At 43.7% G+C, this 23679-nt stretch overlaps 1 protein-coding gene across 1 annotated transcript in view; it reads left to right on the forward strand.

Annotated features, from left to right (window-relative positions):
• Positions 1–9394, forward strand: part of LOC139375363 (disintegrin and metalloproteinase domain-containing protein 17-like) — a 34580-nt gene extending 25186 nt beyond the window's left edge. Inside the window, exon 19 of the mRNA XM_071117076.1 lies at positions 3934–9394. Within this exon, the coding sequence (XP_070973177.1) occupies positions 3934–4338 (405 nt within the window). The 3' untranslated portion in view covers positions 4339–9394. The remainder of the gene's footprint in view (positions 1–3933) is intronic.
• Positions 9395–23679: the final 14285 nt, after the last annotated feature.

Consider the following 23679-nt stretch of genomic DNA (forward strand, 5'->3'; position numbering starts at 1 on the left):
CTGGCGCGATACGGATTAAATAGAGTCGTAAGTCAAGAAAGCTTACCATCAGCCAAGGCATTTGCCATGCCTAGTACACGTGGCTGCTTTTTCAAAGCCTATGTCAAACGCCAGTGAGTGTGTAATTTGCTCAATATTAGAAGTTAACAGCATTAGAAATAATATATTCTCCTCTTTTCTACAGTGCATTTGGAAAGTATTCAGACCCCTTGACTTTTTCCACAATTTGTTACGTTACAGCCTTATTCTAGAATGTATTAAATCATTTTATTCCCTCATCGATTTACACACAATAATGTCAAAGCACAAACATTTTAAACATAAAAAAAAAAAAATGGAAATATTACATTTACATAAGTATTCAGACCCTTTACTCAGTACTTTATTGAAGCACCTTTGGCAGCGATTACAGCCTTGAGTCTTCTTGGGTATTTTTATTTATTTGATTTATTTCACCTTTATTTAACCAGGTAGGCCAGTTGAGAACAAGTTCTCATTTACAACTGCGACCTGGCCAAGATAAAGCAAAGAAGTGCGACACAAACAACAACACAGAGATACACATGGGATAAACAAACGTACAGTCAATACCACAGTAGAAAAGTCTATATACAGTGTGCGCAAATTAAGTAAGATTAGGGGGGTAAGGCAATAAATAGGCCATAGTGGCGAACTAACACTACAAGCTTGGCACACCTGTATTTGGGAAGTTTCTCCCATTCTTCTCTGCAGATCCTCTCCAGCTCTGTCAGGTTGGATGGGGAGCGTTGCTGCACAGCTATTTTCAAATCTCCAGAGATGTTCTATCCGGTTCCAGTCCGGGCTCTGGCTGGGCCACTCAAGGACATTCAGAGACTTGTCCCGAAGCCACTCCTGCGTTGTCTTGGTTGTGTGCTTAGGCTTGTTGACCTGTTGGAAGGTGAACCTTCGCCCCAGTCTAAGAACCTGCTCCAGAGTGCTCAGGACTTTATTAAGGATCTCTCTGTACTTTGCTCCGTTCATCTTTGCCTCGATCCTGACTAGTTTCCTAGTCTTGGTTTCATCGGACCAGATAATCTTGTTTCTCATGGTCTGAGAGTCTTTATGTGCCTTTAGGCAAACTCCAAGCGGGCTGTCATGTGCCTTTTACTGAGGAAAACAAATATATCACTAGCCACTTTAAACAATGCTACTTAATATAATGTTTACATACTCTACATTACTCATCTCATATATGTATATACTGTACTCTATATCATCTGGGGAGGCAGGGTAGCCTAGTGGTTAGAGTGTTGGACTAGTAACCAGAAGGTTGCAAGTTCAAACCCCCGAGCTGACAAGGTACAAATCTGTCGTACAAATCTGTCTGAACAGGCAATTAACCCACTTACAGGCCGTCATTGAAAATAAGAATTTATTCTTAACTGGTTAAATAAAGGCATCTTTATGTAATACATGTATCACTATGCCACTTTGTTTACATATCCTACATTATACTGTACTCGATACCATCTACTGCATCTTGCCTATGCCGTTCTGTACCATCACTCATTCATATCTTTATGTACATATTCTTTATCCCTTTACACGTGTGTGTGTGTGTGTGTGTGTGTGTGTGTATAAGGTAGTAGTTTTGGAATTGTTAGATTACTCGTTGGTTATTACTGCATTGTAGGAACTAGAAGCACAAGCATTTCGCTACACTTGCATTAACATCTGCTAACCATGTGTATGTGACAAATACATTTGATTTGATTTGAGGAGTGGCTTCTGTCTGGCCTCTCTACCATAAAGGCCTGATTGGTGTAGTGCTGCAGAGATGGTTGTCCTTCTGGAAGGTTCTCTCATCTCCACAGAGGAATTCTGGTGCTCTGTCAAAGGGACCATCGGGTTCTTGGTCACCTCCCTGACCAATAAAATTTTGTTATTTTCACTGCATCAAGGATAATGTACACAAGACGTTTTGGCTTTACAGCTTTTTTCAGTGTGTAGGTAGAATTTCAAAATTAAAAACAGCCAATTAGGGATGTGGCTTTTCTGGTCTACCTGTATACAAATTAGTCACTAAGAAATAAGCACTTCTAGGGTATGGGAGTGGGCACAAAGGGCAACTCACAAATCGATCGCCCCAGGTGTCCGCTCACCTAAATACATCAGATTCATGAGATAGCCCACCACACTTGGGAGCTAGGCCCACCCACATAAGGTCTTTATTACAGACAGAAATACTCCTCAGTTTTATCAGCTGTCCAGGTGGCTGGTCTCAGACGATTCTGCAGGTGAAGAAGCCAGATGTGGAGGTCCTGGGCTGGCATGGATACACGTGGTTGTGAGGCCGGTTGGACGTACTGCCAAATTCTCTAAAACGACTTTGAAGGCAGCTTATTGTAGAAAAATTAACATTCAATTATCTGGAAACAGCTCTTGTGGACATTCCTACAGTCAGCATGCCAAGTGCACTGTCCCTCAACTTGAGATATGTGGCATTGTGTTGTGACAAAACTGCACAGTTTAGAGTGGCTTTTTATTGTCCCCAACACGCTATTTAATCAGCTTCTTGATATGCCACCTGTCAGGTGGATGGATTATCTTCACAAAGGAGAAATGCTCACTAACAGGGATGTAAACAAATTTGATCACAAAATTGGAGAAAAATGAGCTTTTTGTGTGTATGGAACATTTCTAAGATCTTTTATTTCAGCTCATGAAACATGGGACCAACACTTTACATGTTGAAATAAAGGATAAATAATAGTAACTGGGATATTTGAGTTCCGTCACGTTCCATTTGCATGTTTTGATTTAGTCATCCCCTTAGAAAGTGCTGTCCATTTTAGTTGTGTTAGGCTTTAATAGGCTTTAAAACAACATCCACAACGACCATGTTTTCCATTCGTTTTCAAACTGTTGTTGAACTTTCTTCAAATTGATCAATCACAGTAAGTTGAGTTTTAAAAGCAGTGTTTTGATGATGTTTGTTGTGATTTTCGATTGTATTACATTGATGTCAGAGTGGTTAGAGGGACAATAGAGTCCTGAGTACCAGGCCATTAGCGACCTGATGATCATTAGTGAGTTGGGTACTACCAATACATGTCCAGAGTGGATAAGAGGATATCACCATGACTCAACGGTCACGTCAAATTTTACTGCAGTCATGACTCATGACTGCCGGGGTGTCTGTAATACGGCCACTGCAACAGCCCTAGCCTAACCCTGACCCTATCCCAGATCCCCCTGTTGAGCCTGACTCTAGCCCGGATCCCCTAGATCTTAAAGGACTTCATAGTTGTAAGCAGTATGGGGTGAAGATTCCACCAAGTCTGTAAGAGAGCAAGTTGGCGTGAGAACCATATGCTATTACCCATTGAATCTTTTCACATTTACACGAAGTGCCTAGGGGCAAGAGTTTAGGAATGAATTTGAAACTGGGCTGTAGTTGGCCCAGAAGCGGCATGAATGAGATCCAGAAGGTAGTACGTCTGATGGCCTCACAGGGCTCACTTGAAAAATAAATCTCAATATGACTTCCCTGGTGAAATAAAGGATAAATAATAGTAAACTGAGATAATTCCGTTACAATGAGCTGTTCTGCCCCCCCCCCAAAGCCTTGGCCCCTCGCGGAACTGCAGCGGATGGTGAAGGTACCTGTATTTGGTACAGCTCCACCTTTTAGGGGAGTGGGTTTGGGGGGGTGGGGCCAGGGTGCACGCTGCCGGCATGTCACAAGGATGCGCGATGTATGTGAGGAGAAGAGTCGTGTTGTCTTTATAAAAGGCAGAGTGTAGACCTTGTTTGGAGCCAGAGTGTCTGAGTTGTTTGTTTTTGGCTATTCAGTTGTAATGGTGTGACCAGACCATTAAAGATCAACTGAATTGAGTTCAAAAGGATATAGTCAGGCAGTGGATTAGTCAAACACAAACCTGACCCTGCTGTCCTCCTGTCCCCCCTCAGAAAGCAGAGATGCTGAGCAGCCTCGAGACGGCCTCTGTCGTCGTCATCAAGCCACCTACGCCTCCAACCTCCTCTTCCGGCACTCGGATTCTTCTCCACTCCCTCCCTTCTCTACCCCCAACGGGCCCACCTGCCTCAGGCAGCATCAGTGCCCCAGGCTTGGCTTCTGGCCCTGGCCCGGGAAGTGGGGTGTTCGTGGTGGGGGAGGGCCCGCGGATGGCCACCATACAGGAGGATCCCAGCTGCGATTCTCACCTCGACCCGGATGAAGACGATTTCCCTCCACCCGGAGGCTCCAACGCCACCAAGTCGTCTTACGAGGACCTGACGGCAGAGCGGAGCACGCCGTGGTCGGGCAGCCACGACAAGCCCCACCTCGAGGCAAACCTGTATGGTGAACAGTAAAGAGTTCCAGTGCTGAGGGAACATGTTTGTATATATACTCACATACACACAGCCATGGGCATGTACATGCAAACACACGTGTTTTACACGAGGGAACATAGATAGATGCATGCATACAGACACACCACATATAGAAGAATCATGCATACATGACTAAACTATAGTACCCACACACTGTTATAGTACAAACACACTGTTATAGTACACACAAACATCCACTCCTAGAAGGGACTGGAATACTGGTTACACAGCACTGGTTGGGGTTCATAGAACAACACCGTTTCTAGTAGAGCTCTTAAATAAAGCACTGTGGGGTTAGCTACATCCTAGATTTTATAAGGTCAATTTGGAAGACTCCCATACAACCAAAACAGGTGTTTGTGAGTAGTAGTGCTCTGATGCAAGTGACTGCAGTTTAGAATAGCCTAGATACTGAATGATGTGTGTGTGTTGTGGGGAAGAAATAAATAGTGCCTTGTTAGTTTCAAGAGTCAAAGCCAAGTGCTTTATTTGGCACCACTCACTCCGATACAGGCCAGACAGTCTGATACAGGCCAGACAGTCCGATACAGGCCAGACAGACCGATACAGGCCAGACAGTCTTTGGAGTTGTTATTTTGAATGACTTGACTAACAGCTGTCAGAATGGGTTGATTGACAGCTGGGCCAGTTGATTTACCACTGCAGCGACTCTACGGCTATTGGTTACGCATGTGAGTGGGTTAGAGTGCCAGTGTTAAAAGGAATCATGCTAAGGTCAAATAACTGGAAAAAAAAAAATGTGTTTAAACATTTAAAGGCCCAGTGCAGTTTTATATGTATTAGGTTAGAATAATATTTTGAAAATGATGATATCCTTTTTAGTGTGAGAGCTGTTTAAAAAGAGAGCCTGAAGTGTCAGCCTGTTTTGGTGGGATTTTTGGCCTGCCTGGCAGATAATTAGTTAATAGTCCAATAAGGAAGAGTTCCAAGCCTCTCCGCCAACAGCTAGTTTTCAGTTTTCTCCTCCCTACTCAGACCACACCCAGACAGTCCTAGCAAAATTCTTAAGTATTAAAAGTAAATAGTTTCAAATTCCTTATATTAAGCAAAGCACAGGGCACCGTTTTTTAGGATTGTTATTTTTATTATTGACGTTTTTTACACGGATAGCCAGGTGCACACATCATTTACAAATGAAGCATGTGTTTAGTGAGTCCGTCAGATCAGAGGTAGTAGGGATGACCAGGGATGTTCTCTTGATAAGCAAGTACTTTTGGGTGTCAGGGAAAGTGTATGGAGTAAAAAAGTACATTTCTTTAGGAATGTAGTAAAGTAAAAGTTGTCAAATATAAATTGTGGAGTACAGATACCCCCCCCCAAAAAACTACTTAAGTAGTACTTTCAAGTATTTTTTACTTTACACCACTGCCCAAAGTATTTTATTTGAAGCTGGTGTACAGAACCGGAAGTAGGACGCAAAAATGAAACTTAAGAACAGGGAGCATAGAAATAGTGCACCTAGGACAGATCTACTGCTTCTTAGACTTGCTTTCAATTATGACAGAATTGTAACACACATACAGTGCCTGCGAAAGTATTCGGCCCCCTTGAACTTTGCGACCTTTTGCCACATTTCAGGCTTCAAACATAAAGATATAAAACTGTATTTTTTTGTGAAGAATCAACATCAAGTGGGACACAATCATGAAGTGGAATGACATTTATTGGATATTTCAAACTTTTTTAACAAATCAAAAACTGAAAAATTGGGCGTGCAAAATTATTCAGCCCCCTTCAGTTAATACTTTGTAGCGCCACCTTTTGCTGCGATTACAGCTGTAAGTCGCTTGGGGTATGTCTCTATCAGTTTTGCACATCGAGAGACTGACATTTTTTCCCATTCCTCCTTGCAAAACAGCTCGAGCTCAGTGAGGTTGGATGGAGAGCATTTGTGAACAGCAGTTTTCAGTTCTTTCCACAGATTCTCGATTGGATTCAGGTCTGGACTTTGACTTGGCCATTCTAACACCTGGATATGTTTATTTTTGAACCATTCCATTGTAGATTTTGCTTTATGTTTTGGATCATTGTCTTGTTGGAAGACAAATCTCCGTCCAAGTCTCAGGTGTTTTGCAGACTCCAACAGGTTTTCTTCCAGAATGGTCCTGTATTTGGCTCCATCCATCTTCCCATCAATTTTAACCATCTTCCCTGTCCCTGCTGAAGAATTGTGGCAAAAGGTCGCAAAGTTCAAGGGGGCCGAATACTTTCGCAAGGCACTGTATCTATGTAAATTTGGTCGGGTTGCCCAAAAAACGAATATATTGCAGCTTTATTTGTTAACCAGAAATTGTTAAAAATGACTGCATTGGACCTTGTTAATGTTATCTTTCCATTGTCACGTCAGTAAGACAATGTTTTTAATTATTTGCCTTTATTTCTGATATTCCGTGTTTTTTACATTGTTAATTGGTTGTGAATATGTTTCTAGTCCTCCTTATCACCATGGTTTGTCTTCCAAGTTTGAACTTCATCTGTTTGAAATTTTGGGAATTATTTTGGGTGATGCCTAACATAACTACTACTATCAACAAAGTCACTCAGCTGTGAAATGGATGCCAAAGGGTATTGTTAAAAAGTTTCTAATGTTGCAGAGGAAGGCATTCTTTTCTAGTAATTGCAACCAAACGGGCACTGAGTGTCAGGCTGTGTTTACGCGGGCAGTCTATTTCTGATCTTTTGACAATAATTGGTATTTTGACCGATCAGATATTTTGCCCATAATTGAGCAAAAGATCAGAATTGGGCTGCCTGTGTAAACGAAGCTAGTAGTTAGGCTGGGCTGGATACTTGGTCAAATCGGAGCGCTTCATCGGACCTTGGCCTACCGAACATTAATGTATCTGTTCTACTGTATGTCTCCACTGAAGTATTGGTTCTGTTTCATTTGTAGTGAAATAATGATGAACCGTTTTGATATTTGTGTATTGCCTTATGCTGGTACAATGGGCTATTAACCTTTTCATCTTCAACCTGAAGTTTGCAATTCATGCAAGTCATTTATTTGACAATTTACTCAACACATTGGATGATGAGGGACTGTTAGAGCAGTGCAGACATTCTATGCAGTCAGATGTTTGTAGACCAACTTCTGATTTTTTTATCTGAAAAAAAGACTAGTGCCTTATTTCGTAAGTTAATTATTTTTGTTTTATATCTCGCCTCATTTCTCTAGTTATACAGTGGCTTCAGAAAGTATTCACCTTTTCCACATTTTGTTGTTACAAAGTGTGATTCAAAAGGTTTAATTGCCATTGTCCAAAGAAAAAAATGATTGAAAAATCAAATACTAATATCTTGAATAAGTATTCAACCCCCTGAGTCAATACATGTTAGAATCAACGTTGGTAGCGATTAAAGCTGTGAGTCTTTAACAGCTTTCCACACCTGGATTCTGCAACATTTACCCATTTTTAAAAATGTATTATTCTTTTTTTTAATTCTTCAAGCTCTGTCAAATTGGTGGTTGTTCATTCCTAGACAACCATTTTTAGGTCTTGCCATAGATTTTCGGTCACTCAGGAGCATTCAGTCTTCTTGGTAAGCAACTCCAGTGTAGACTTGACCTTGTGTTTTAGGTTATTGTCTTGCTGAAAGGTAAATTCATTTCCCAGTGTCTGTGGGAAAGTAGACTAAACCAGGTTTTTCTCTAGGATTTTGCCTGTGCGTCACTCCATTCCATTTTTTAAAATCCTGAAGTCCTTAACGATTACAAGCATACCCATAACATGATGCAGCCATCACTATGCTTGAAAATATGGAGCGTGGTACTCCAAACAACTTCTTGTCCTGAATACGAAGTGTTAATTGCTTTATCACATTTATTTGCATTATTATTTTGGTGTCTTGTTGCAAACAGGATGCATGTTTTGGAATGTTTTTATTCTGTACAGGCTTCTTTGCACTCTGTCTATTAGGTTAGTATTGTGGAGTAACTACAATGTTGTTGTCATCTTCAGTTTTCTCTTATCACAGCCATTAAACTCTTAACTGTTATAAAGTCACCATTGGCCTCATGGTGAAATCCCTGAGTTGTTTCCTTCCTCTCCAGCAACTGAGTTAGGGAGGATACCTGTATCTTTGTAGTGACTGGATGTATTGATACTCCATCCAAAGTGTAATTAATAACATCACCATGCTCAAAAGTATATTCAATATCTGCTTTTTTATTTTTACCCATCTACCAATAGGTGCCCTTTTTTTGGAAAACCTCCCTGATCTTTGTGGTTGAATCCGTCAGCGATGACGTAGTCATTGAAAAATCATGTTGCACATGCCACTTATGTGACTTATGCACATTTTTACTCCTGAACTTATTTAGGCTTGCCATAACAGATTGAGTACGTATTGACTCAAGACATTTCAGCTTTTCATTTCATTAATTTGTAAAATATATATTTTTTAACTTGTGTGTAGGCCAGTGATGACATTCAATTGAATCCATTTTAAATTCAGGCTGTAACATAACAAAACCTGGAAAAAGTCCAGGGGTGTGAATACTTTCTGATGGCACTGTATGTCCTGTAAGCAAAGGGAATATGTCTATCACCCAGCTGGAACTCATGTTTACTAATGTTGCCTGTTAGCTGGCATGGGAAGTGTTGTCCTAAGCACCACTTGGTGTTGGAGTATTCGTGTGCCAATGATAAATGAATACATATCGGCTTGTGGAAGGTTACGCTAAAATATTGTTTTATATTGTCTGTTCACCGTTTCCTGTATATTAGGCAATAAGTACTTCTATATGTTCATTCTGATGAAAGGGGGAATATGTGTCTTGCTTGTGGGTCAAGGGCATTCTGCAGCTTTGCTATGACTTTGGACTAGTATGGTCTGGATACATCTTTAGCATGTACCTAAGTCCATAGTATTAGCTCTGTAGGAGATGTGAGGGGGAAACTCCTTGAATCACGTATTCTTCCTGTCTCCTATGTTTCATTTTCAGGGTGTATTAAATTATCTGGATGAATAAATAAATGCCTCTATGCTAATAAATGTGTACACCAACTTGAAATGTGCCCTCATTCTTACAGTGAAACAAGAATAACATTATTTTAAATATATATTTATTGTGCATTTCAACACAGGTCTCAGGAAATCTAAACATGTTTTTTTAATGTGTTATACATTTCCATTTTGTAATGGCATGAAGACCGATTTCACTCCTTTCAGGCCTGTACCCCCTGGCCTACCACATTACCAGCCCCTACTACCCTTATAGAACCGATCCCTTCCCATCGGTGGACCGGATGGTTCATCTCTCTGCCCTTCCACTCTCACTTGGTACACAGCAGGGTCTACGTCTCCCCAGTAAGGCAGGATGAAGGGCAGCTCATACACCGTGCCCTCCAGGAGCTTCTACAGGTGCTGGGCCACAAACTGGTTGCCCTTCTCAAAAGTGTGGTTTGGTGGGTCATGTTTCGGAGAACGCATGACTCAACCTTTGCCTCCCAAGCCTGTTGGGGAGAATCAGCGATGAGACAAGACCGAAATGGGGGGGGGGGGGGGGGTTAAAAATAAAGTCCATCAGCAACACAGACACTACAGCATTCATCCTCAAAATGCAACATCTGTTTGAGGCCCCAGTATGTGTTGGACCCCAGTAAGACTAGCTGTCGCCATTGGCGTCGGCTAATGGGGATCCAAACTGCGTCTGGAAGCAACGTCAGCACAAGAACTGTTCTACGGAAGTTTCATGAAATGGTTTTCCATGGCCGAGCAGCCGCACACAAGCCTAAGATCACCATGCACAATGCCAAGTGTCCGCTGTAGTGGTGTAAAACTTGTCGCCATTGGACCCTGGAAAAGTGGAAATGCGTTCTTTGGAGTGATGAATCATGCTTCACCATCTGGCAATCTGATGTATGAATCTGGGTTTGGTGGCTGCTAGGAGACTGCAACCTGCCCCAATGCATAGTGCCAACTGTAAAGTTTTGTGGAGGAGGAATAATGGTTTGGGGCTGTTTTTCATAGTTCGGGCAAGGCCCCTTAGTTCCAGTGAAGGGAAATCTTAACGCTACAGCATACAATGACATTTTAGACAATTCTGTGCTTCCAACTTTGTGGTAACAGTTTGGGGAAGGCCCCTTTCCTGTTTCAGCATGACAATGCCCCCATGCACAAAGCGAGGTCCATACAGAAATGGTTTGTCGAGATTGGCGAGGAAGAACTTGACTAGCCTGCACAGAGCCCTGACATCAACCCGAATCAAACACTTTTGTGGTGAATTGGAACGCCGACAGCGAGCCAGGCCTAATCGCCCAACATCAGTGCCCGACCTCTCTAATGCTTTTATGGATGAATGGAAGCAAGTCCCCACAGCAATGTTACAATTTCTAGAGGAAAGCCTTCCCAGAAGAATGGAGGCTAATATAACAGCAAAGGGGGGGGGGGACCAACTCCAATGAGATATTCGTTGAGCAGGTGTCCACATACTTTTGTATGTAGTGGACCTGGTGTGTTCTTTAACCTTTCGGGGTGCACAAGCTATTCGCTACACCCGCAATAAAATCAGATAAATACAGTGCCTTGCGAAAGTTTTCGGCCCCTTTGAACTTTGCGACTTTTTGCCACGTTTCAGGCTTCAAACATAAAGATATAAAACTGTATTTTCTTGTGAAGAATCAACAACAAGTGGGACACAATCATGAAGTGGAACGACATTTATTGGATATTTCAAACTTTTTTAACAAATCAAAAACTGAAAAATTGGGCGTGCAAAATTATTCAGCCCCTTTACTTTCAGTGCAGCAAACTCTCTCCAGAAGTTCAGTGAGGATCTCTGAATGATCCAATGTTGACCTAAATGACTAATGATGATAAATACAATCCACCTGTGTGTAATCAAGTCTCCGTATAAATGCACCTGCACTGTGATAGTCTCAGAGGTCCGTTAAAAGCGCAGAGAGCATCATGAAGAACAAGGAACACACCAGGCAGGTCCGAGATACTGTTGTGGAGAAGTTTAAAGCCGGATTTGGATACAAAAATATTTCCCAAGCTTTAAACATCCCAAGGAGCACTGTGCAAGCGATAATATTGAAATGGAAGGAGTATCAGACCACTGCAAATCTATCAAGACCTAGCCGTCCCTCTAAACTTTCAGCTCATACAAGGAGAAGACTGATCAGAGATGCAGCCAAGAGGCCCATGATCACTCTGGATGAACTGCAGAGATCTACAGCTGATGTGGGAGACTCTGTCCATAGGACAACAATCAGTCGTATATTGCACAAATCTGGCCTTTATGGAAGTGTGGCAAGAAGAAAGCCATTTATTAAAGATATCCATAAAAAGTGTTGTTTAAAGTTTGCCACAAGCCACCTGGGAGACACACCAAACATGTGGAAGAAGGTGCTCTGGTCAGATGAAACCAAAATTGAACTTTTTGGCAACAATGCAAAACGTTATGTTTGGCGTAAAAGCAACACAGCTCATCAGCCTGAACACACCATCCCCACTGTCAAACATGGTGGTGGCAGCATCATGGTTTGGGCCTGCTTTTCTTCAGCAGGGACAGGGAAGATGGTTAAAATTGATGGGAAGATGGATGGAGCCAAATACAGGACCATTCTGGAAGAAAACCTGATGGAGTCTGCAAAAGACCTGAGACTGGGACGGAGATTTGTCTTCCAACAAGACAATGATCCAAAACATAAAGCAAAATCTACAATGGAATGGTTCAAAAATAAACATATCCAGGTATTAGAATGGCCAAGACAAAGTCCAGACCTGAATCCAATCGAGAATCTGTGGAAAGAACTGAAAACTGCTGTTCACAAATGCTCTCCATCCAACCTCACTGAGCTCGAGCTGTTTTGCAAGGAGGAATGGGAAAAAATGTCAGTCTCTCGATGTGCAAAACTGATAGAGACATACCCCAAGCGACTTACAGCTGTAATCGCAGCAAAAGGTGGCGCTACAAAGTATTAACTTAAGGGGGCTGAATAATTTTGCACGCCCAATTTTTCAGTTTTTGATTTGTTAAAAAAGTTTGAAATATCCAATAAATGTTGTTCCACTTCATGATTGTGTCCCACTTGTTGTTGATTCTTCACAAAAAAATACAGTTTTATATCTTTATGTTTGAAGCCTGAAATGTGGCAAAAGGTCGCAAAGTTCAAGGGGGCCGAATACTTTCGCAGGCACTGTATGTGTACGTGATCAATAATTTGTTATTGCCCCGTGCTAGTCGGAACTAGGCATAGCCTCAGGAAGTAGGCACGCTGAGGGTGTTGCAGCACCTCCTCAAAAATCAGAATAAAATATATAAACTCAGCAAAAAAGAAACGTCCCTTTTTCAGGACCCTGTCTTTCAAAGATCATTCGTAAATATCAAAATAACTTCACAGATCTTCATGGTAAAGGGTTTAAACACTGTTTCCCATGCTTGTTCAATGAACCATAAACAATTAATGAACATGCACCTGTGGAACGGTCATTAAGACACGAACAGCTTACAGACGGTAGGCAATTAAGGTCACAGTTATGAAAAGTTAGGACACTAAAGAGGACTTTCTACTGACTCTGAAAAACACCAAAAGAAAGATGCCCAGGATCCCTGCTCATCTGCGTGAACGTGCCTTAGGCATGCTGCAAGGAGGCATGAGGACTGCAGTTGTGGCCAGGGCAATAAATTGCAATATCGGTACTGTGAGATGCCTAAGACAGCGCTACAGGGAGACGGAGACAGGACGGACAGCTGATTGTTCTCGCAGTGGCAGACCACGTTTAACAACACCTGCACAGGATCAGTACATCCGAACATCACACCTGCGGGGCAGGTACAGGATGGCAACAATAACTGCCCGAGTTACACTAGGAACGCACAATCCCTCCATCAGTGCTCAGACTGTCTGCAATAGGCTGAGAGAGGCTGGACTGAGGGGTTGTAGGCCTGTTGTAAGGCAGGTCCTCACCAGACATCACCGGAAACAACGTTGCCTATGGGCACGTGGTTCCCGCCCTGCAGGCTCAACCTGACATGACCTTCCAGCATGACAATGCCACCAGCCATACTGCTCGTTCTGTATGTGATTTCCTGCAAGACAGGAATGTCAGTGTTCTGCCACGGCTAGCGAAAGAGCCCGGATCTCAATCCAATTGAGCATGTCTGGGACCTGTTGGATCGGAGGGTGAGGGCTAGGGCCATTCCTCACAGAAATGTCTGGTAACTTGCAGGTGCCTTGGTGGAAGAGTGGGGTAACATCTCACGGCAAGAACTGGCAAATCTGGTGCAGTCCATGAGGAGGAGATGCACTGCAGAACTTAATGTAGCTAGCTGATGGTCACACCAGATACTGACTGGTACTTTTGATTTTGACCCCCCCCCCCCTTTGTTCAGGGACACATTATTCCATTTCTGTTAGTCACATGTCTGTGGAACTTGTTCAGTTTGTCTCAGTTGTTAATCTTGTTGTGTTCATACAAATATTTACACATGTTAAGTTTGCTGAAAATAAACACAGTTGACAGTGAGAAGACATTTCTTTTTTTGCTGAGTTTTTGCTGAATATATATTGTTGACCAATTCCAACACTCTCTCATTGACTTCCATCCAAAAACTCCTCGCTTGATGAGCGAAAGATACAAAACAATGCCACCTGCTGGAGAAGATTTTTGGCCCAGTGAACAACTGTGATGTGTGAGATTGTTGAGAAACAGCAGTTTTTTATCCATGTTTCTAGTGGATTGCTAACCCGTTATGACATGTATGATGATGCAATCACTACTGTTGTGTTGGAGGTCCACTCACATTTGCAACAGAAAAGGTCATCTCTCCATGTTCCAGTCCATTTTCTTCTGTTTGGTGCCAAATGTACAAGGCCCAGATTGCAAAATAATGCCTGTTTACCTCCACCATTACCATGCCAACCTCATGCACCAGGGGCATGTTTTTGAAGAAAAAACAAAACAATGCTTTTTGAGAATTAACACTCACACTTTAACCCCCCCACACACACACACACACACACATAAGCTCTGACTTTGCTACTTTATTGCGACAAAATGTACTTACTATGACTGTGATATGTGGTGTCCCACATAGCTGTCTTAAGACAACACCATAGTACCCTCCAAGCTCGTCATCAAGCTCGAGACCCTGGGTCTCGACCCCGCCCTGTGCAACTGGGTACTGGACTTCCTGACGGGCCGCCCCCAGGTGGTGAGGGTAGGCAACAACATCTCCTCCCCGCTGATCCTCAACACTGGGGCCCCACAAGGTTGCGTTCTGAGCCCTCTCCTGTACTCCCTGTTCACCCACGACTGCGTGGCCACGCACGCCTCCAACTCAATCATCAAGTTTGCGGACGACACAACAGTGGTAGGCTTGATTACCAACAACGATGAGACGGCCTACAGGGAGGAGGTGAGGGCCCTCGGAGTGTGGTGTCAGGAAAACAACCTCACACTCAACGTCAACAAAACTAAGGAGATGATTGTGGACTTCAGGAAACAGCAGAGGGAACACCCCCCTATCCACATCGATGGAACAGTAGTGGAGAGGGTAGCAAGTTTTAAGTTCCTCGGCATACACATCACAGACAAACTGAATTGGTCCACTCACACAGACAGCATCGTGAAGAAGGCGCAGCAGCGCCTCTTCAACCTCAGGAGGCTGAAGAAATTCGGCTTGTCACCAAAAGCACTCACAAACTTCTACAGATGCACAATCGAGAGCATCCTGGCGGGCTGTATCACCGCCTGGTATGGCAACTGCACCACCCTCAACCGTAAGGCTCTCCAGAGGGTAGTGAGGTCTGCACAACGCATCACCGGGGGCAAACTACCTGCCCTCCAGGACACCTACACCACCCGATGTCACAGGAAGGCCATAAAGATCATCAAGGACATCAACCACCCGAGCCACTGCCTGTTCACCCCGCTATCATCCAGAAGGCGAGGTCAGTACAGGTGCATCAAAGCTGGGACCGAGAGACTGAAAAACAGCTTCTATCTCAAGGCCATCAGACTGTTAAACAGCCACCACTAACACTGAGTGGCTGCTGCCAACACACTGACACTGACTCAACTCCAGCCACTTTAATAATGGGAATTGATGGGAAATGATGTAAATATATCACTAGCCACTTTAAACAATGCTACCTTATATAAATGTTACTTACCCTACATTATTCATCTCATACGCATACGTATATACTTTACTCTATATCATCGACGGTATCCTTATGTAATACATGTATCACTAGCCACTTTATACTATACTATGCCACTTTGTTTACATACTCATCTCATTTGTACATACTGTACCCGATACCATCTACTGTATCTTGCCTATGCTGCTCTGTACCATCACTCATTCATATATCCTTATGTACATATTCTTTATCCCCTTACACTGTGTACAAGACAGTAGTTTTGGAATTGTTAGTTAGATTACTTGTTATTACTGCATTGTCGGAACTAGAAGCACAAGCATTTCGCTACACTCGCATTAACATCTGCTAACCATGTGTATGTGACAAATAAAATTTGATTTGATGATTTGATTTTGATTTTAAGATTAATGCACTAACTGTTCTGGATAAGACCATCTGCTAAATGACTAAATTGTAAATGTGTCTTTTCTGTAGTATCCAACTCCTCTACATCTCCTGTGAGGTGTTTCAGCTGACCCAGTAGTATCCAACTCCTCTACATCTCCTGTGAGGTGTCTCAGCTGACCCAGTAGTATCCAACTCCTCTACATCTCCTGTGAGGTGTTTCAGCTGACCCAGTAGTTTCCAACTCCTCTACATCTCCTGTGAGGTGTCTCAGCTGACCCAGTAGTATCCAACTCCTCTACATCTCCTGTGAGGTGTCTCAGCTGACCCAGTAGTATCCAACTCCTCTACATCTCCTGTGAGGTGTCTCAGCTGACCCAGTAGTATCCAACTCCTCTACATCTCCTGTGAGGTGTCTCAGCTGACCCAGTAGTATCCAACTCCTCTACATCTCCTGTGGGGTGTCTCAACTGACCCAGTAGTATCCAACTCCCCTACATCTCCTGTGAGGTGTCTCAGCTGACCCAGTAGTATCCAACTCCTCTACATCTCCTGTGATGTGTCTCAGCTGACCCAGTAGTATCCAACTCCTCTACATCTCCTGTGAGGTGTCTCAGCTGACCCAGTAGTATCCAACTCCTCTACATCTCCTGTGAGGTGTCTCAGCTGACCCAGTAGTATCCAACTCCTCTACATCTCCTGTGAGGTGTCTCAGCTGACCCAGTAGTATCCAACTCCTCTACATCTCCTGTGAGGTGTCTCAGCTGACCCAGTAGTATCCAACTCCTCTACATCTCCTGTGAGGTGTCTCAGCTGACCCAGTAGTATCCAACTCCTCTACATCTCCTGTGAGGTGTCTCAGCTGACCCAGTAGTATCCAACTCTTCTACATCTCCTGTGGGGTGTCTCAGCTGACCCAGTAGTATCCAACTCCTCTACATCTCCTGTGAGGTGTCTCAGCTGACCCAGTAGTATCCAACTCCTCTACATCTCCTGTGAGGTGTCTCAGCTGACCCAGTAGTATCCAACTCCTCTACATCTCCTGTGAGGTGTCTCAGCTGACCCAGTAGTATCCAACTCCTCTACATCTCCTGTGAGGTGTCTCAGCTGACCCAGTAGTATCCAACTCCTCTACATCTCCTGTGAGGTGTCTCAGCTGACCCAGTAGTATCCAACTCCTCTACATCTCCTGTGAGGTGTCTCAGCTGACCCAGTAGTATCCAACTCCTCTACATCTCCTGTGAGGTGTCTCAGCTGACCCAGTAGTATCCAACTCCTCTACATCTCCTGTGAGGTGTCTCAGCTGACCCAGTAGTATCCAACTCCTCTACATCTCCTGTGGGGTGTCTCAGCTGACCCAGTAGTATCCAACTCCTCTACATCTCCTGTGGGGTGTCTCAGCTGACCCAGTAGTATCCAACTCCTCTACATCTCCTGTGGGGTGTCTCAGCTGACCCAGTAGTATCCAACTCCTCTACATCTCCTGTGAGGTGTCTCAACTGATTCAGTAGTATCCAACTCCTCTACATCTCCTGTGAGGTGTCTCAGCTGACCCAGTAGTATCCAAAACCTCTACATCTCCTGTGAGGTGTCTCAGCTGACCCAGTAGTATCCAACTCCTCTACATCTCCTGTGAGGTGTCTCAGCTGACCCAGTAGTATCCAACTCCTCTACATCTCCTGTGGGGTGTCTCAGCTGACCCAGTAGTATCCAACTCCCCTACATCTCCTGTGAGGTGTCTCAGCTGACCCAGTAGTATCCAACTCCTCTACATCTCCTGTGAGGTGTCTCAGCTGACCCAGTAGTATCCAACTCCTCTACATCTCCTGTGAGGTGTTTCAGCTGACCCAGTAGTTTCCAACTCCTCTACATCTCCTGTGAGGTGTCTCAGCTGACCCAGTAGTATCCAACTCCTCTACATCTCCTGTGAGGTGTCTCAGCTGACCCAGTAGTATCCAACTCCTCTACATCTCCTGTGAGGTGTCTCAGCTGACCCAGTAGTATCCAACTCCTCTACATCTCCTGTGAGGTGTCTCAGCTGACCCAGTAGTATCCAACTCCTCTACATCTCCTGTGGGGTGTCTCAACTGACCCAGTAGTATCCAACTCCCCTACATCTCCTGTGAGGTGTCTCAGCTGACCCAGTAGTATCCAACTCCTCTACATCTCCTGTGATGTGTCTCAGCTGACCCAGTAGTATCCAACTCCTCTACATCTCCTGTGAGGTGTCTCAGCTGACCCAGTAGTATCCAACTCCTCTACATCTCCTGTGAGGTGTCTCAGCTGACCCAGTAGTATCCAACTCCTCTACATCTCCTGTGAGGTGTCTCAGCTGACCCAGTAGTATCCAACTCCTCTACATCTCCTGTGAGGTGTCTCAGCTGACCCAGTAGTATCCAACTCCTCTACATCTCCTGTGAGGTGTCTCAGCTGACCCAGTAGTATCCAACTCCTCTACATCTCCTGTGAGGTGTCTCAGCTGACCCAGTAGTATCCAACTCTTCTACATCTCCTGTGGGGTGTCTCAGCTGACCCAGTAGTATCCAACTCCTCTACATCTCCTGTGAGGTGTCTCAGCTGACCCAGTAGTATCCAACTCCTCTACATCTCCTGTGAGGTGTCTCAGCTGACCCAGTAGTATCCAACTCCTCTACATCTCCTGTGAGGTGTCTCAGCTGACCCAGTAGTATCCAACTCCTCTACATCTCCTGTGAGGTGTCTCAGCTGACCCAGTAGTATCCAACTCCTCTACATCTCCTGTGAGGTGTCTCAGCTGACCCAGTAGTATCCAACTCCTCTACATCTCCTGTGAGGTGTCTCAGCTGACCCAGTAGTATCCAACTCCTCTACATCTCCTGTGAGGTGTCTCAGCTGACCCAGTAGTATCCAACTCCTCTACATCTCCTGTGAGGTGTCTCAGCTGACCCAGTAGTATCCAACTCCTCTACATCTCCTGTGGGGTGTCTCAGCTGACCCAGTAGTATCCAACTCCTCTACATCTCCTGTGGGGTGTCTCAGCTGACCCAGTAGTATCCAACTCCTCTACATCTCCTGTGGGGTGTCTCAGCTGACCCAGTAGTATCCAACTCCTCTACATCTCCTGTGAGGTGTCTCAACTGATTCAGTAGTATCCAACTCCTCTACATCTCCTGTGAGGTGTCTCAGCTGACCCAGTAGTATCCAAAACCTCTACATCTCCTGTGAGGTGTCTCAGCTGACCCAGTAGTATCCAACTCCTCTACATCTCCTGTGAGGTGTCTCAGCTGACCCAGTAGTATCCAACTCCTCTACATCTCCTGTGGGGTGTCTCAGCTGACCCAGTAGTATCCAACTCCCCTACATCTCCTGTGAGGTGTCTCAGCTGACCCAGTAGTATCCAACTCCTCTACATCTCCTGTGAGGTGTCTCAGCTGACCCAGTAACACATGGTAGGGTCATAGGGTCACAAAACATGCAACAGGTTGTAAAGCATTATACCTGCAAGTGTTAGCCTATAGTGTTACCCACTTTACAAAACATACATGTTCAGATGGAAAAATGTTAAATGCTTAAAAGGGCCACGAAAACCTACCATGATTTTCCTCCCTTTGAATAAGCACCTGCAGCCCTGTACCTCTATGATAAGAGCATTACCGGGAAAGAAAGCCATCCCATTATTGCATAGTACTTTTGTGGCACAATTGCAGGTACACTACTTATACACCTAGTTTTAATTTAATTGCAAAACATACTACATCTGGACATCCTTTGAATGGCAAGTGGTAATAACCACCATAATACCCACCTCCTGCCCTGCACCTCTATGATAAGAGCATCACAGAGAAAGAAAACCATCCCATAATTTGTTCCGACATAATTAAATTATTTGCTTATCGTTCAAAACTATTTGTATATTTTGATTGATAGTTACTGGACATACATTCGCTTATTAGACGTTTTAGTTTTAGCGCTCGATTCAATCACTATAAAAAGCAGCGTCACACTATAGACTCGTGTTGGGGGCACCTGAAACAGAAGTATCCATTCATGTTGATGCTTTGTGTCAAATATTGATACAACTGTAACTAAGTGACTTCCCCTTTAAAGTGGTGTTGGGTGGAGCTGCAAAGGAAGTGAAATGTCTATGCGAGTTTTGCCTACACAGAAAGAACCCCAGCCCTGCTACTTTGATGAACAACAACCCAACATAGCCATAACTGACCAGCCAGTCCAGCGGCATAGAACAAGTTCCAAACTGAGGTATGCCGTGTGTATTTGTGCTTAGTTCTCCAGTTTGCCACGTTCTGTAAAAATACACGACAATTTCAACCTTTTTGAGCAGATACGTCGATACGGTTATGGGTGGGGTAAATTGTTTATCCTAGCAACGGGTTTCCGTTACACATGGCATTCATTGACAAAGTTTGGCAATTTACAATGGTTTTTCATTGAGGCCCAGCCGACTCCAGACATCATTTCAGGCTCAGGCGCGCAGCCTAGTGGATCAAGAGAAAGTGCGCGTGTGCCATAGCCTCTTCTGAATAAGCTGGACAAAGTTCTGGAGTTGTAATGGGAGTGATAGTATACAGTAATTGAATAGTTTGTGTTCACTTTGTGGCAGCTGTTGGTCTCCTAATAACTTAGTAATACATGTATCACTGTCTTCACAATTTATATTCTAAGTGAATGGGTTCGTCTCATTCTCTGTAGATAACAAGCCAATTCACTTTACTTGCCCTGGGGCTTCCAAGTGGTCTAGAGACCCTGGTTCAATTCCAGGCTGTATCACAACTGGCCGTGATTGGGAGTCCCATAGATTTTTACCTTGACAGCTCGGGCATTTGATCAAGCAACTTTTTTGTTACTGGCCCAACACTCTAATCACTAGTCTACCTGCTGCTAATGTCCTTGCCTTCACCAGACGGTGCTGGGGGGCTGGAGGAGTGCTGGTGTCATGGTGAACAATGTTCCGGAAGGTCAAAAAGCATCGCAGCAGCTCCCAAAGCAGTAAGATCAGTACCAAGAGCAAGGTGGATAATTATACAATACATTACACTGTCCTGGGCTACATTCCAAACCCCCAAAATGTGTATTTACCCCTTCCATCAGCCCTAGATGATGCCCTTTAGTTGATCTGAAGACTGGATAGATGTTGAGCTCCCAAGTGGCGCAGTGGTCTAAGGCACTGCATCTTGGTGCTAGAGGTGTCACTACAGACCGTGGTTTGATTCCAGGCTGTATCACAACCGGCCGTGATTGGGAGTCCCGTAGGTCGGTGCACAATTGCTTTATGAGTTTGCTGCTGTGGATTTAGATGAATAAACTAGCTTAGTATTTTTTTTAAATATATATTTTTTATTTAACCTTTATTTAACTACACAAGTCAGTTAAGAACAAATTATTATTTACAATGACGGCCAACCAAAAGGCCCCCTGCGGGGACGGGGGCGGGGATAAAAAAAATAACACATCACGATAAGAGAGAAAACACTACATAAAGAGAGACCTAAGACGACAACATAGCATGGCAGCAACACATAAAAACATGACAACAACATGGTAGCAACACAATATGGCAGCAGCACAAAATATGGTACAAACATTGTTGGGCACAGACAACAGCACAAAGGGCAAGAAGGTAGAGACAACAATACATCATGCAAAGCAGCCACAACTGTCAGTAAAGTGCCCATGAGTGAGTCTGAATGAAGAGATGGACAAAAAACGGTCCAGTTTGAGTGTTGCAGCGAACTGAAAAGGGGAGCGACCCAGGGATGTGTGTGACTGGCAGAACGGGTGTTGTATGTGGAGGATGAGGGCTGCAGTAGATATCTCAGATAGGGGGGAGTGAGGCCTAAGACGGTTTTATAAATAAACATCAACCAGTGGGTCTTGCGAAGGGTATACAGAGATTACCAGTTTACAGAGGAGTATAGAGTGCAGGGATGTGTCACAAGGAGCATTGGTGGCAAATCTGATGGCCGAATGGTAAAGACACTCGAGAGCACCCTTACCTGCCGATCTATAAATTATGTCTCCGTCATCTAGCATGGGTAGGATGGTCATCTGAATCAGGGTAAGTTTGGCAGCTGGGGTGAAAGAGGAGTGGTTACGATGGAGGAAATCAAGTCTAGATTGAACTTTAGCCTGCAGCTTTGATATGTGCTGAGAGAAGGACAGTGCACCGTCTAGCCATACTCTCAAGTACTTGTATGAGGTGACTACCTCAAGCTCTCAACCCCCAGAGGTAGTAATAACACAAATCAAATCAAATGTATTTTTTATATAGCCCTTCGTACATCAGCTGATATCTCAAAGTGCTGTACAGAAACCCAGCCTAAAACCCCAAACAGCAAGCAATGCAGGTGTAGAAGCACGTTGGAGGAGAGGCATTCTTCTTACCAAACCTGTTACTCAGGCTGAGAAGCCAGGATATGCATATAATTGGTACCATTGGATAGAAAACACTTTGAACTTTGTGGAAATGTTAAAATAATGTATGAGACTATAACACAATTGATATGGTAGGAGAAAATCCAAAGAAAAACCAACCTGAATTTTTTTGGAGAGCTCATGCTCTTCCAATGGAACTTATAAGGTCATATCCAAATCCAGCTCCCAGATTGCAATTCCTATGGCTTCCACTAGATGTCAACAGTCTTTGTTCAAGGTTTCAGACTTGTTTCTTCCCAAACGAGGAAGAATTTGGAGTTTTAGTACTGGGAGTCAGAGTTGGAAATCAGTCTGTGCGTGCGCCACGAAGAGGGCATGCACCTGCTAATTTTGCTTTTCTATTCAACATCTTTCCGTATTAAATATTATAGTTTAGTTACATTTTAGGGTACCTGAGGATTTAATAGAAACGTATTTTGACTTGTTTAAACAAAGTTTAGCGGTAGCTTTTTGGATTCCTTTCTCTGCATGTTGAACGAGTGGATTGGTGAAAGTTGGTGGTTCCTTTTAACATGAGACTTCAATATTTCAAGGTAAGAGGTTTTAGGTTGTAGTTAATATAGTATTTATAGGACTATTTATCTCTATACCATTTGTATTTCATATACCTTTGACTATTGGATGTTCTTATAGGCACTTTAGTATTGCCAGTGTAACAGGATAGCTTCCGTCCCTCTCCTCGCCCCTACTTGGGCTCGAACCAGGAACACATCGCACCCCGCTAACTAGCTAGCCATTTCACATTGGTTACACCAGCCACTAGGCTGATAGGCTTGAAGTCATAAACAGCGCTGTGCTTGCGAAGAGCTGCTGGCAAAACGCACGAAAGTGCTGTTTGAATGAATGCTTATGAGCCTGCTGGTACCTACCATCGCTCAGCCAGACTGCTCTCTCAAATCATAGACTTAACTATAACATAATAACACACAGAAATACGAGCCTTAGGTCATTAATATGGTCGAATCCGGAAACTATCATCTCGAAAACAAAACGTTTATTCGTTCAGTGAAATACGGAACCGTTTGGTATTTTATCTAACGGGTGGCATCCCTAAGTCTAAATATACTTGTTACATTGTACAACCTTCAATGTTATGTCATAATTATGTCAAATTCTGGCAAATTAGTTCGCAAAGAGCCAGGCGGCCCAAACTGTTGCATATACCCTGACCCTATGTGCAATGAACGCAAGAGAAGTGACACAATTTCACCTGGTTAATATTGCCTGCTAACCTGGATTTATTTTAGCTAAATATGCAGGTTTAAAAATATATACTTCTGTGTATTGATTTTAAGAAAGGCATTGGTGTTTATGGTTAGGTACAGTCGTGTAACGATTGTGCTTTTTTCGCAAATGCGCTTTT

The sequence above is a fragment of the Oncorhynchus clarkii genome, chromosome 19, assembly GCF_045791955.1.
Source record: "Oncorhynchus clarkii lewisi isolate Uvic-CL-2024 chromosome 19, UVic_Ocla_1.0, whole genome shotgun sequence".
In the NCBI taxonomy this organism is placed as follows: Eukaryota; Metazoa; Chordata; class Actinopteri; order Salmoniformes; family Salmonidae; genus Oncorhynchus; species Oncorhynchus clarkii.